A 13,923-nucleotide genomic window follows, 5' to 3' on the forward strand; every position below is an offset into this window, starting at 1 on the left:
CAATAAATACTATTCGGTCTGACACAAAGATGCTGTCTACCCAAGCCTCCTTGACCAATCCAAAAATGTAGCTCTTTTTTTTAGAAAGACGGAAAAGAAACCTCCTTGATTTTTTTCAGCCGGGGAGGGAGTGTTAAAAGAGAAACAGAAAAATCACGTGATTCAGAATGCATGTCATTCAGCATTCATTTCAAACCCCACTTTTTTTTTGTCATATGGTCGTATGGTTCCAGTCATAGATTGCAAATGTATATGTTGTTTGAACCAGCTTATAGTATTTCATTCAAACAAGTGGGAGACAAAATCACAATAAGAGCTCTACTACATTCATTTTAATTAGTACGACTGTCTCTTCCTGTCGATGTCGCCGCTTGCCGATAGCCATCTTGCCATCCATTATACTGTATACAAAAGCTTACACCAAAGCTGTCGTATTATCGGCGCCCATATAAAAGCATTTAATACTGTGGAATGAGACATCTGTTTATGCCTTCACTCCAATTTTCATTTCGGACAGACATTAGGACCTGCTGTTCTCACCCCTCCTCCTGCTTGTGCCCTTAGGGAAATACTGTTTGAAAATGACCCTCCCTGAATGATCGCTTTACAATGTCTCTTCTTTCTTTGTCGGGGAAGAACTGGCCCTTGAGAGCTACGTCTTGTAAATTGTTCTTTTCTTTCAGTTCCCGTTTTTCTTCCATAACTCTTATACGCACAGTATACATTAAAAAAAAAAAAATTGCGGTTAAAAAAAAAAAGGGAGAGCAGATACTGTACTTAGTTCAAGAGATTTGTTGATGCGCATGTAAATTCATATGTAGGATGAAGCACACAACTATTTGGAGGCCCCCCGCTCTGCCGAGGCCCCAGGCGCGCGCCTCATGCGCCTGTGCGGAGTCGGTATAGAAAGTGATCTGTGGGAGCTCTCCCGGTTTGCGAATAATTCTCGTTTATTTGTTGTACTATTTCGAATAATCATTATCATTTCCGTAGTTGAAACATGGCTATGTTGCTCTATTTTTGTAAGAAGAAAAAAAAATTTCATATCACCACGTATGCGGGACTCCGAGCGCGGGCCTTGCGTGGCCGCATCTTTCACATACCACCGAGGGAGACTCTTGACAATTTAATCGAATAATAAATATGCATGTTTAAAAGGCCCCCCAACAAAGATCCCAGCTTAGCGACACCTGCTGTAGGGCGTGGGTGCGATAAATGCATCCAGTCTTCCCGCTGGGCCAGTACGTCCTATAGACAGGGCCGTCTTAAGAACACCATGGGCCCCCGGGCCAAGTGGTTTTTCTGAGGACCTACCAGGTAAATTACAGAAAATTTCAACCAAATCTCATTTTTGTGAGGCCCCTCTTCTCTCGAGGCACGGCCCGGGTAGGCCCATGCGTTAAGACGGCACTGCCTAGGAAGTGATGAGTTCCGTATATACTGGGTGACTCGAAATGTTACGCTGTCCGCCAAAGCAGTTTTTTTTTGCCTTGTAGCATTTCAGCGAATTCACAATGGCACTAACAATTTTAAGGGAATTAAAATTAATTTAATACTCAAGAATACTTTAAGAAATTCATTTTTAAAAATGTTGTTGATGCTGCCACCTACTTTCAAAATCAGAAGTGCCTTATGTGGTGATGGCGAAGCTCAGGCATAAAAAACTAAATTCTTCATTCAGCTTTGCTCCTTATAAACAAAGCTTATAAACTGACCCGAAAAATCAAACTTCTAGTTCAGTAATTTTTTCAAGACCCAAGCAGACATCCAAAATAAACGACCTCCACACAAGCAGGCGACAGATAAGATCGCAAAAAGTGAATTTTTCCACACTCCACTTTATAGTAATGTGCTGCCATCTAATCTCAAATTTAAAAGTTACTCATGTGGTGATGATGAAGTTCAAAGTAAAAAAACTATACTCTTTATTCCGCTCAGTTCCTTGTGAACAAAGCTCATAAACTGAACTGGAAATTTAAACTAAAAGTTCGGTTATTTTATTTGAACATAAGGAGACGTCCGAAAACAAAGAACCACTTAATGAGCAGACGACAGACGGTTTGTTCGGTTCCCTACGAGTTAAGCTCACAAACAGAACTGGAAGTTCAAACTGCCAGTTCAGTTATTTTTTCAGGACACAAGGAGACGTCCAAAACAAGTAACCTGGAGAGAAGCAGACGACAGATTCTGAGACTTGCATCCAGCCGCCGCGATGACATCAAATGTAAGGAAATCACGTGACCCAGCGAAAACAAAGTTACCGCCTGGCGATTTGCCCATAGAAATGTACAGTTCGGTCTCTAAATATTGATTTTTAAAGATTAAAAAAAGGATAAAGAACTCATCTAAAGGTGAAAAAAGATTTAATTATTTATTTCATTAATACTGCAATTATTTCTTTCATTAATGTGGAATAATTTCTTTCATTAATGTGGAATAATTTCTTTCATCAATTCTGTATTTGTTTCTTTCATTAATGCTAAAATTATTTCTTTTATTAATGCTGGAATTATTTATTTCATTGATTCTGAAGTTGTATCTCATTAATTCTGGAATTGACTCTCATTAATTTTGGAATTTTTATCAATGATGAAATTATCTCTTACATTAATTGTAGAATATTTTCTTTCATTAATGCTGTAAGTTATCTCTTACAGTAATTTTGGAATTATCTCATCGATGCTGAAATTATTTTTTCATTTATTGTTTTAAACTCCTATTTATGCCATAAGAAAATAATGGGGGATTGTGTTTGTTTTCACCGAGTCACGTGATATTGCGACGAAAGAGAGAGAGAGATGTTGGGGGAGACCACTGACGTCATTCTATCTCCAACGGGGCTAACTAAGACGCCTTCATATATTAAGGAGTATTATGGAGTTCTAGGGCTAACGAGTTAGCCCCGATCTCCAGTCGGTCTTTCCCGTTAGCCCCGATCTCCAGTGATATAAGCTCGATGGAGGCTTGATTTATATGCTGTTGGTGCTGCCATCTAATCTCGAAATTTCAGGCGACTCATGCGATGATGAAAAGAGAGAGAGAAAGTTCTTTTGTGTGTGTTATTTTTAGAATAAAATTTTTTTATGGGACGAAAAATTTGTGGTAACAAAATTCGTAAATTTGCAATAATCGATTTTTTTATGTAGAAAAAATAATTATTTCTTTCCACATAAAAATTCTGACACTATACGGATGATCGAACAAATAAGTGAAAATACGGATTATGTGGCCTTCAGATAGGGTTACCAGATTCAAAACTGAAAAAGGACGCCTGTTGCGAAACCTTAGGCAGTCCTATCTTAACGCATGCCTCCTCTCCCCCCCCCCCCGGGCCGTGCACGAAGGGCCTCAAAGGAAGAGGTGCCGCAGAAAAACGAGACGTAGTTGAATTTTTCGAGAGTTTTTCAGGTAGGGCCTCCAAAAAAATCTGTTGGCTCGGGGGGCCTGTGATGCTATTACGACGATCCTGCCTGTCAGTCCCACCCTTGTGGGGTCATGCAATTCCAGTACTTGATTCCTTTACTTCTATTAATTTACATTAATAAAAACAAAAACTGCCATAAAAAAATTGAAAAATGATCAAAATTATCGAATTGAAACGTATATTTGACATGACAGGGACATGACTCCACAAGAGATGGAGCTTTAAAAGTATGGCAAACATAAATGTTTATGTCTGCTCAATATTGTTCCAGCCACGATGAAGTGTAAGCAGGTGTGGACCACGCTAATTATTATTAATAATTGATGAATTTTGTAAAATTAATTTAAATGCCATTCCCACTCAATGGGTCGTGTTTGATTACGATCCAGACTATCAACGTGTTCCTAAAATAATGAAAAAAAAAAATGAATGCAATAGAATACATATTCTTTGTGAAAAAAAAAAAATTCCCTTCAAGATATTTACGCTCGTAACTCAAAAAGTTTGTAAGTAGGGGAGCAACTACATAAAATGTTTTTAGAGGGAGCCACAAATTTTTTTTTTTTTTGCATTGGGCTGCGAAATTCTCCTAAGCCCGGACATGTCTCCGATTTTTGAATTTAAATATCTCGGGGAATAATGCAGTTAAAAACATTCAACTACCTAGTGAGTTGTGCCGGAATTGTAAGTGCGTGTACCTAACAGTCTGAGTGCGTATCTAGTGTTGTGTATGATTTTTCAGTGCTGACAAGCCTGCAGCACAGGTTCATTTAATTTAGTGAGTTGAAGGCCCGGTCAAACACTCGACCAATGGAAAATGAATGAGGAAAAATGAAACGGCTAATCACTCGCAGCCGGTATGAATGATATCAGGGCTGGGCGGATGAGAAACACTGACCTAGAGCATGCGAATGATCAAAAGAGTGACCCAAAAAGCAAGGGAGCAGCACACCATTGAATGATTGATAGCGTGACCGAGTTTAATCAAGCATGTGAATTACTGAAAGAATGGCCAAGAGACCAAACTATAAATTTGCCTCTGTTCCCGGGAAACATATAGGTATTTTGTACCTCAAAAATCAATTAACCTTTTTTTTTGCTTTACGAGAAAAAGACTGGGAATCGCAGCCAAAAAACGATGCCGATGGTGAACAAAACCATTAATTAAAACAGAAATCTCTGAAAAAATCTCAAATGGCAGGAAATGATCCACTCATATAGTCGAATATATATCAATTGAGTCTTCATAGAATATTTGAGTAGTAATTTACAAACAGTTTTATTAACTTGAATGCCAAAAAAGAAGGAAAACAAACAAATAAACGGGGAAAACAACATGCATTTGTTTTGTTTAAGGGTATCTTCATATCAACAGAAAAAAAGGAGTATAATTACACCAAACGAAGTGTCGAGATAATGCTGAAATTAGTTACAATGCAGTGTCTTTTTTTTCGTTCAAGCGTATCGTACCAGATAACACAAAAATTCCTAGATATCTAGGACTTGCTATCGACTAACACACCTAACGAAGAAGACTGGTCTCCAATGTCACCACCACCACCGCTAGGAGTCCCAGGTGGCGCAACGAGCGATGGTTCTTTCCTGATCTGGATGTCGAACTTGGCCTTGTACTCGTTGATCTCTTTACCTTTCTTCTCTATCTGCTGGCTCAGCGATTCGATGACTTTGGTGAGCTGAAGACGGACATAGATATTAATAACACATTTTGTCATTTACGGGAGTAAATTGAACAGAAATTTGACTACATAAATATCTTTTACTGATATCTGGCGGCATTTTGGTTTGAGAACATTATTTGCTCTCAAACTTCTCCTTGATCTGTTAAAACTCGTCATCAGAACATTTTATTTATATTAAAACAATACAAAATATCAAAGAAAAATATATTTTCTGGATATTATGCCGAGGTGACCTCTGAAGAAAAGTCATCTTGTCTTGGCCAGGGCTCAAATCCAGGCCCTCTTGCATACTGGGCAAGCATGCTACCATCTACACCACTGAATGAATGAATGCCAGAACCTTGCCACTGGACTTATCCCATTGCCGAGATATCTTCCTGCCCAGCTGCGTGGCAGAGTCCTTAATACTTTATTTTGTGTCCAAAATAAAAACAAAAAAACAACCATAACATAAAAGATTTTCACAACATATTTTCCCCAGATAATTGGGTACTGTCGCGATTAACAATTTCGTGGTGATTACAGACGAGATAGAGTTGGGAATTGGAGAAAAGTTTCTGGGTTTCGTTAAGATGGATGAATGTACACGTATTAAGATGGAGGTATATTTTAAAAGCAAACCATCTACATCACTGGAGACACGACCCAGAGTTCCTTATTTGATGCACTGTGGCATGAAGAGCTGAAGCAGAGCCATTAGTAATGATTGGTAAGTACCGGTAGCCACTTCAGGAAATGACCCCCAGGTGGGGCGGTAGAGGGAGAGAAATAGATCATAGTATGCTTGCCTGATATGCGAAAGTCCCAGCTGAGAAAAGATTACTTTTCTTCCAGAGTCCACCTCAGCATAATATCCAGAAAATGTATGTTTCTTTGATGTCTTGGACTGAGAAAAAAGATATCTATCTCTCTCTAGCGATGCACCCCCGGGGGCCATTTCCTGAAGTTAAGAGAGGCTACTAATGCCTCTACCTCAGCGCCTCATGCTACAGTGCGTCAAATAAGGAAGGCAGGGTTATGTCTCCCTGGTGGTGTAGATGGTAGCATGCTTGCCGGTATGCAAGAAGGTCCAGGTTCGAGTCTTGGCAAAGACAAGATGACTTTTCTTTCAGAGTTCACCTCGGCATAATATCCAGAAATTATATGTTTCTTTGATATCTTGGGCTGAGAAAAAAAGACGTCTATCTCTCAATACAAAATATATGTTCACGACCTTGTGCAATGGATGCCATTTCCCGCAATCATGTGTCGTAATGGGTGAGGGTCGCCCCCACCCCTAACTTTACAAAGTCAAATTTTTATTAAGTGCTTACAATATGTGTTACATTATGTGCTGTTATGCATACCATATGCAGCTGTTGCTCAATTTTACGAACTAGTTCCCTGGTAAGCGCAACCTTCAAACCCCACTCCCCCCTTGTCATCAAAAGTCAGCAGATCCGAAACCCCCTTCCCCCTCGATGCTGATGTAATACTTGAATGACCCCTTACCAACGTTAGAATTATTTTTCTGCTCAGTTCAAAGCATAATATGAGGTAAAATAATGGATCACTACATCATCCAGCAGGAAGCCCCCCCCCCCCCCCCCAAGTCTCTCTATATAGCAAATTTATAGTACGAAAAAAAACAACAACAAACAATGATTAGAATCATCTTGGCACCCACGATGGACCTCTGCCATGGGTAAAATCATGAAAGTGAAGATCCTTTTCATGCAACATTGGACATACCAGCAAATGAAATGCAGTAAAAAGGCAAAGATCCATAGAAACGCTAAATGAAAACTGTCAAATGTGGGCCATGCTGGATCGACACTTGAAGGTGCATGGATACGCCAAGGGTGCTCAACCGCACTCCATTGGTTTGGAAATATGTTTTAGGCCACTTAAGTCAGGGCTGGGGCAAGCATTATTTTGCTGCCCCACAACATTAAAATTTGATAATTTCATAACGGTGTTCTTTGTTCCCATCTGAAATTGCCACCCGGCGCCGTTGCCTACCCCCGCTCTCCTGTAGTTCCGGCCCTGCTTAAGTGATATGTAAACATGCTGCCGATCACTCAAGTGATCTGTAAATATATCGTGGGCCACTTGAGTGATCATCTACTTTACTGCACACCAACTCTGGTCATATTGCCACGTAGAAATTAACTATTGATCAAGTTCGTTTGGAAATCTTCCTGTCCAGAGCAAGGGTGCTCACCCTTTTGAACAGTGTGGGCCATGTCTGTAAATATGTCGTAGGTCACATAAGTTAACTGGAAATGTGCAGAATGTCAATTAAGTGGCGTGGACAGGTACCGCAGGTCACTAAAGTAAGCTGGCAATGTGCAGAAAGCCACTTAAATGAGATCAGAATGTGGCATGAGCCACCTAAGTAATACAGAACAGTGTCGCAGACCACTCAATTGATCTGTAAATGTGCCACGAGTCACTTAAATGAGGTAAGAACATGCAACGAGTTATTCAAGGAATCTAAATGTGCTGGGGTCACTTCAGTGATCTGTAAATTTGACACAATTCCCTGAAATGGTCTAGGAATGAACCGCAGGTTACTTAAGTGAAGTAAGAATGTTCTAGATCATTTAAGTGGCGTGCAGCACTGAGTCCCAAGACACAGGAGTGATCCGCAAATGTGCTGTGGGTTACTTAAGAAATATGGTTATGTGTTGCTTAGTTAATTTTAAAAAAATTAAGTTCAAGGTCACAGGTCATATTTGGCCTGTGGACCATAGGTTGAGCATGCATGCTTTACACAAAGTCATGACATACTTCCGCAATTGTGATCTGTAAATGTGTCGCTGGCTGCTTGAGTAATACATGAATGTGCAGCGAGTCACTTGAATGATCTGTGAATGTTCTAAAGGTCATTTGAGTGATCTGCAACTGTGTCATGGATCACTGAAGTGATCTGTAAATATGCTATGGGTAACGTGAGTGATATGAGAGCCATGGGCGGAGATACGGGTGGGAATGGAGGGGGCAATGGGCCCCCCCCCCCCCAGAATCAAAGGTAAAGCCGACTGATCTAATGTATTTGCTTATATATATGAATTGACATCATCATCATTCAAGTCTATCTCCGTCTATGATGAGAGTGTGTTGCAAGCCACTCTCCTTAAGTGATTTGAAACTGCATCGCGGCTCACTCAAGTGATCTGGAACTGTGCTGCAGCCTGCAGTTCCCTTAGGGGAATCTGAAAACGTGCCGCTTAGTTCATTTTAACAATATCAGGTTTGATGTTGGCCACAGCGACTTCAAGGGCCACATTTGACCCATCGATCATGGGTTGAAGTCCTCTCTGAAATTGTCTTTTTTTTATTACAAATTTCAGGCAACCATGGGGGCCCTCTTCACATCATATGCAATGTCTATTTTACCTGTCATTTGGCACCATAGAGTGATTCGAGAGTAAACAAACTTAAAATTTCGATAACCCTATATACATAGGCCTATATATAATAATTACTCACCTGTTCTTTGTTATTGGAAATAGTAGGTAGAACATCTTTGACTGTCTTCTCAACAAGTACGCCGCCAATCATCCTGAAGCACTTGCGGTCACCATCTACTTTCTTCAACGTCTCTAGAACAAGACTGAACCAAAAGAAATATCAATCACTCGACATGCAACTACAAAATGAACAGAGTATACAGTCGGCCCCCCGTATTAGCAGTTTTTTTTCCCTTCATTGGATTTTTTATTTTTTGCAACACAGAAATCGTCATTCATTTGTTCAAAAAATTTGAGTTGTGCATGTTTAGGATGGCTCGCTAATGACATTACTGTCATCACTAAAGCCGTGACAGCTCCCAAGAGAGAAATAGTCACCTCGGGGTGGTCACTCTTTGGCCACAATGTGTGCTAAAGGACAACCATTTCTACAGAGCCAACTGAAGAGACTAAAAGACACTGTCACTTTAGCGAAACAGGTGGAGAAAGGTTCAATGATATTTATATAGAAGAAGTCAAACAGCTAATTAATAGCAATTCAGAGGTATTGACTGTGGAGGAATTAATGCAGTTGACTGTTCCTGAAACTGAAGCGGTACCAGATGAAAAAGATCAAGATAAAGAGGTAGAAGACAAGTTCACCATGTGTAACACAGCAGAAGGGCTTCGCACGTTCAAATCTGCAATAGATTGTTTTCATGTCATAGATCCCTCTATGATATGCTCTTCACATGTAGAAAAATTGGCAGAGGAAGCCTTGTCATACATCATATTCCAACATACTTAATGATATGAAGAAACAGCAAACAGAAATCACAATATTCTTTCAGAAAACATCGTCAACAATCGTTGCATCCTCGTTTACATTCCCTTATACCTCTGTGTTTTTCTGCTCTTCTCATGCTGTTCAATAAACGAGATATACAAGAAAAAAACTATGGTTTCAGTTATTCGCAGATTTCCCGTATTCGCGGTCACGCCCGGAATGTAACCCCTGCGAATACGGGGGGCCGACTGTATATATATGCTCTTTCTACGAGTGAGTGTGTTGTAACCAATTCCAGCCTGCAATCCATGTACCATATGGGATAGAGGGCACTGGATTAACAATGTCGCCAATTTCAAGTTGGCAGTCTTTTTATTTTTTTCTCAAATGAAGTGACCTCGCTCCACTACTGAAGGGCAATTTTAGCTGTTTCCCTTATTACGGGTGGACATGCCAACTTTTGAAGTCCAGAAATCCAGATTCTCCTGGGAGGAATTAGGGAAGTGCAACGCCTCGATCAAAAATTAAAAAAAAAACTTAAATTCATTTTTGTGAAAAAAACATTTTTGGATCCTCAGGTATGGATCCAGAAGGTGGCAATGGGAAAGATGGCATCGCTCACAAGCCGAATACGGTCAAACCTAGTTAGTGCGTCACCCGGTCAACACGTCACTCCGCTTACCGAGTCACTTTTTGGAAGTCCTAATTGTCCTCAGGCAGGAATTGGCACAGCTATGGCTTACTCCGTTTAACGAGTCACTCCGCTTACTAAGTCATATTTCTGCTCTCCCAAGAGTGACTCATTAACGAGGTTTGACTGTAATATAGAGAAAATATGCCTGCCCTGTAAAAACGGGATGAACACCTACACAATAAGTTGTTTTTCAGACACATCGCCCTAGATCCACTTGTCTCCGCTCCATTCGCAGGTGAAGAACCCTATCTTCGCTCCATTTGCAGCTGAAGATGCTCTGGATCCTCAGGTGCAGATCCAGGGGGCAGCAATGGAAACGACCGAATCTCCCAAGAGCCAAACAATATGGGATGATCAAACTTACACAATTTGTCCTTCCCATCACATTGTCCTGGATCTACACCAGCCGGGACTTCCAAAAAGTTGATGCACCATCCTTGAGCTTTAATTCACTCCATCTATACAAGCTTAATAACCATAAACGTGCCTTCCCTGAGCGTTTCGAATGTTTCAACTCCATCTATCTGTGCTTCCTAACAGTGAATGCATCTTCCTGAATGTTCCGACTTCATTGATGAGAACTCCCCAACATTATGGATGAGTCTTCCCCAGTGCTTCCTGGTTTCAATTTCATCCAAGCTTTTTAATGGTCAATGCCCCTTCCCGAGCTTCCTGTATATTTCGAACCTTCCCTCCCCAGCTTCCTAAAAATATGCTCTTTTCCTGAGCTTCCGAGGTCGCGTGGGCTGCCATGGGTGACAACCAGATGCATATGCAATTGCTCTAGGCAATTCAATATGTTAATGCATATGTATAATATGGGGGCGAAATAACGCAATTAAGCACATCCGATTTCGCAATGGGGGCGTATTTATCAAATTATAGGATAGTAAACAAACCATGTGTGTGCATTCAAACTCACGTGTGTTCGTTCAGATCTTGCTCAATGTCCGTGATCTTTGTGAGCAGAGCCTTCTGCTCTTGCCTCAGCTGATTGAACCCGGAAAGGATCTGCTCCTGGGTCTTGCGTTTCGCGTCCACCGCCTGAGGTTTCTTCGTTGCCTGCTGCTGCTGCTGCGACATTTCGATTGAGCACGTTTCGGTATGTTATGTTGGTTGGATAAGGGGAGCAGGAGAAACAAACTTACTGAAAAGGAACGACGAGTTTTTATCTTCTCACACACGTTGACCATATGATCCATATCGTACGGGACATTGCTCTTACTTCCACTTTAGCTGACTATATTTCCTCTAGAAAAATACGGGAAATATTAGTCCCAAATACGGGATATAAACAATTCTCGACAAAAAAAAAACCTCCAAAATTGAATGTGTTGCCAATTATTGTTAAAATTGAAATATCTGATGCCGCGGGAAATGAAGTACCACTGCAAATCGCAATAAAAATACATAGACTCAACCTAAAAAAATCTATAAAAATATGAGATGAATATTTATGCATCCGCTCGATTTTACGCACGTCCAATTTACGAACACGCTCTTTTATCACGAACTGATCTTCTGTCCCGAACAGCATGTCATAGAGCTGATGTTGAAATCAGCTTCATTTAACGAACTCTCATTTCCATCAACTTTCTATTTTACGAACTTCGTTATCTCCCGGTATTTTTTGTTTCCGGTTATTTTATTCGTCCAGCCGCCTCCGAGTCAACACCAACTGTAGAAGAAGGCATTCATTCATTCATTCATTCATTCAAACCGAGCGCAACTCCGGTCTATCGCCATAGGCAATTGGTGGCAATTACCGATTGAGTTGTGCCGGAAGTATGAGTGTGTGTGTCCCCCCCCCCCCCAAATACCCCGGGCCACGAAAGCGACTGTATGCATTCAACTGCCTGACACCTGGCCAGCCGTCACCCAGCCCTCAAAGTCCAGCCGCTCATCCGGCATGGTTTCAAGGGAGCTGCCCCGCGACCTTCGCCTACAAGGAACAGCTTTCGCCCTCATTTAATTAAATACTAATTCGTGACTTCCTTCTTCTTCGCCTCGTCCTCATTGGAAGTCGGAGTCGGAGCCTGGATCGTCTGCCTCTTGATCTTCGTTTTCCTCCTCAGTCCATTCTTCTCCCTGTCGTCCCGTCTCCTGTTCTGTCTCCTGACGCCTTCTCCTGGGTGCAGGTGGGCTCGTCGCTCGATCTGCCGCTCCCGTCCGCTTATTATGGAGCCACTCCATACTCTCTTCCAGAAAGCCGACCAGTTCCTTGATTTTCCTGAGTGCTTTATCATCCTTGGCCATTCTTTTAAACCACTCGTTCTCCAATTGCGGCCGTGGTTTAACTAAGTGGAAACGACTGGTGTGGACACATTCCGTGGCAAAGTGAATTGGACTTCCCACTCCTCCGCATATACATTATTGCTCGTTGTCGGAAATTTTGAAACGCTTGAAGTTGGTGGGAAACGGTCCATGGCCCGAGAAGAAGATTGTCTTTTCCCTACTCCAGTAACGTTCTTTCCACTGGACTTTTGGGATGACTCTATGAATAAGCCGTCCGTTTGTTTTTGGATCATTCCATTGCTTCTGCCATTCCACTATTGTCTGCCCTTTAATTATTCTTTTGACCGTTGCCGCAGGGATCTTCTTCTCCTGGGACGTTGTCTCCAGTTTCGTCGCTTCCCGCGCCAACTGATCTACCTCCTCGTTTCCACGTTCGCCCACATGGCCTCTCACCCACATCAGTGCTACATTCCTCCTCTCTTTCAGTATTCTTCTTATGGCTCTAGCATCTTCGTGTCTTGTTAAAGGGTCCCTGATAGCTTCCAAGCTTGATTTACTGTCTGAATATATGGTCATCTTCTCCAAATTATCCTCCCGTTGTTCCATTGCTTTTCGGATCGCCCACAGCTCTGCTTGAAATACCGTGCATTCCTCTCTCAGTTTCTCTCTCCAGGACTTGACTCTTTCACCCCATTGATACTCCACGTACGCTGCTCCTGTTCCACTATCCGTCTTGGACCCATCCGTAAATATTGTCCTTCCCTCTTATGAGATGGCTTCTTCTCGCTCCGTCGTTACGACCTGTTGCTCCTGGATTTCGTTAGCTGGGTGGTCTCCCCATCCTATAGCTCTTCCCTCCACCTCCTCTGGTACTATCAGCCTTTCTGCAACTGTCACCCTTCTGTTGAGTCTGGATATTCTCGCTGATTTGCATACGAAGTCGGTATACAAACTCAGGGGGGGGGGGTACTCCTGCTATGCTCTGCATTGCCACCGTCGATATTTTGTGATACGCCCTTGTCATAAAGAACAGGAACCCTCTTTGGATGGTATCGAGCTGTCTTTTTGTAGAAGAAGGGGTCCGCACGGAGCTCGTGACGTCACTGAAGAAGTCCATTTCTCCAGTAGACATTTTTTCCCCTTTTTTACCAGGCAGGGATCTGGCTCTGTTCCGCTAAGGATATAAGCCATTTACTCAGCTGAGTTGGTCCGTGCTGGAGAGGGCTGAATGTGTCCGACCGGGGCGCGCGCGAGGTACATTCAATGGCTCCCCGCTCCGGCACATCCAATCCTCTATCCTCCCCTATCAATATTGAGGGCCCCTATCCCGTCCCGTCCCATCAGGCTGGCAAAGCAGCAGGGGGCGCCCCTGTGGTCCACTCGTTCCAGTAGATATTGAATGTAGCAGGCCGCCGCATGAGCCATCGTTACCCCTTTTTTGTAATATATCCAGAGCCGGATTTGACGGTGGGCGCACCGGGCGCGCGTCCGGGGTCCCGGCTTCTAAAGGGGCCCCGAAAAACCCAAACATCACACTTTTTTCCAATTTAAGGGGCCCAATATTTTCTTTTGCGTCTGGAGCCTCGACCGACTTTCATCCGACACTGAGTATATCCAATGGAAAAATTTCAACTGAAGAAATGGCCTCA

General features: G+C 42.2%; 2 protein-coding genes across 2 annotated transcripts; both read right to left on the bottom strand.

The window, feature by feature from the left end:
- Nucleotides 1-4,678: 4,678 nt before the first annotated feature.
- On the bottom strand, nucleotides 4,679-11,185 carry LOC149081503 (prefoldin subunit 2-like). Its single transcript, XM_089238438.1, has 3 exons — nucleotides 10,962-11,185; nucleotides 8,599-8,722; nucleotides 4,679-5,118 (listed from the first exon to the last, which is right to left on the bottom strand). The coding sequence occupies exons 1-3, from the start codon at nucleotides 11,120-11,122 to the stop codon at nucleotides 4,921-4,923; spliced, it is 483 nt and encodes a 160-aa protein (XP_089094564.1). The 5' UTR covers nucleotides 11,123-11,185; the 3' UTR covers nucleotides 4,679-4,920.
- A 1,224-nt stretch (nucleotides 11,186-12,409) lies between these two features.
- On the bottom strand, nucleotides 12,410-12,880 carry LOC149081504 (uncharacterized). Its single transcript, XM_089238345.1, has one exon. The coding sequence runs from the start codon at nucleotides 12,878-12,880 to the stop codon at nucleotides 12,410-12,412; it is 471 nt and encodes a 156-aa protein (XP_089094471.1).
- Nucleotides 12,881-13,923: the final 1,043 nt, after the last annotated feature.

The sequence above is a fragment of the Pholcus phalangioides genome, unplaced genomic scaffold (assembly GCF_987345545.1).
Source record: "Pholcus phalangioides strain wild (caught in Gottingen) unplaced genomic scaffold, Ppha-v1.0 ptg000010l_1, whole genome shotgun sequence".
NCBI classification, from domain to species: Eukaryota; Metazoa; Arthropoda; class Arachnida; order Araneae; family Pholcidae; genus Pholcus; species Pholcus phalangioides.

What these genes read in the sequence shown, in the direction of transcription:
- LOC149081504 (XM_089238345.1), bottom strand. Translation starts at nt 12,880, where the DNA reads ATGGAACAACGGGAGGATAATTTGGAGAAGATGACCATATATTCAGAC.
- LOC149081503 (XM_089238438.1), bottom strand. Translation starts at nt 11,122, where the DNA reads ATGTCGCAGCAGCAGCAGCAGGCAACGAAGAAACCTCAGGCGGTGGAC. An exon ending in CAAGATCTGAACGAACACAC is followed by an intron (nt 8,723 to 10,961) that starts GTGAGTTTGAAT and finishes CTTTTGGTTCAG; the next exon opens with TCTTGTTCTAGAGACGTTGA. An exon ending in TTTCCAATAACAAAGAACAG is followed by an intron (nt 5,119 to 8,598) that starts GTGAGTAATTAT and finishes GTCCGTCTTCAG; the next exon opens with CTCACCAAAGTCATCGAATC.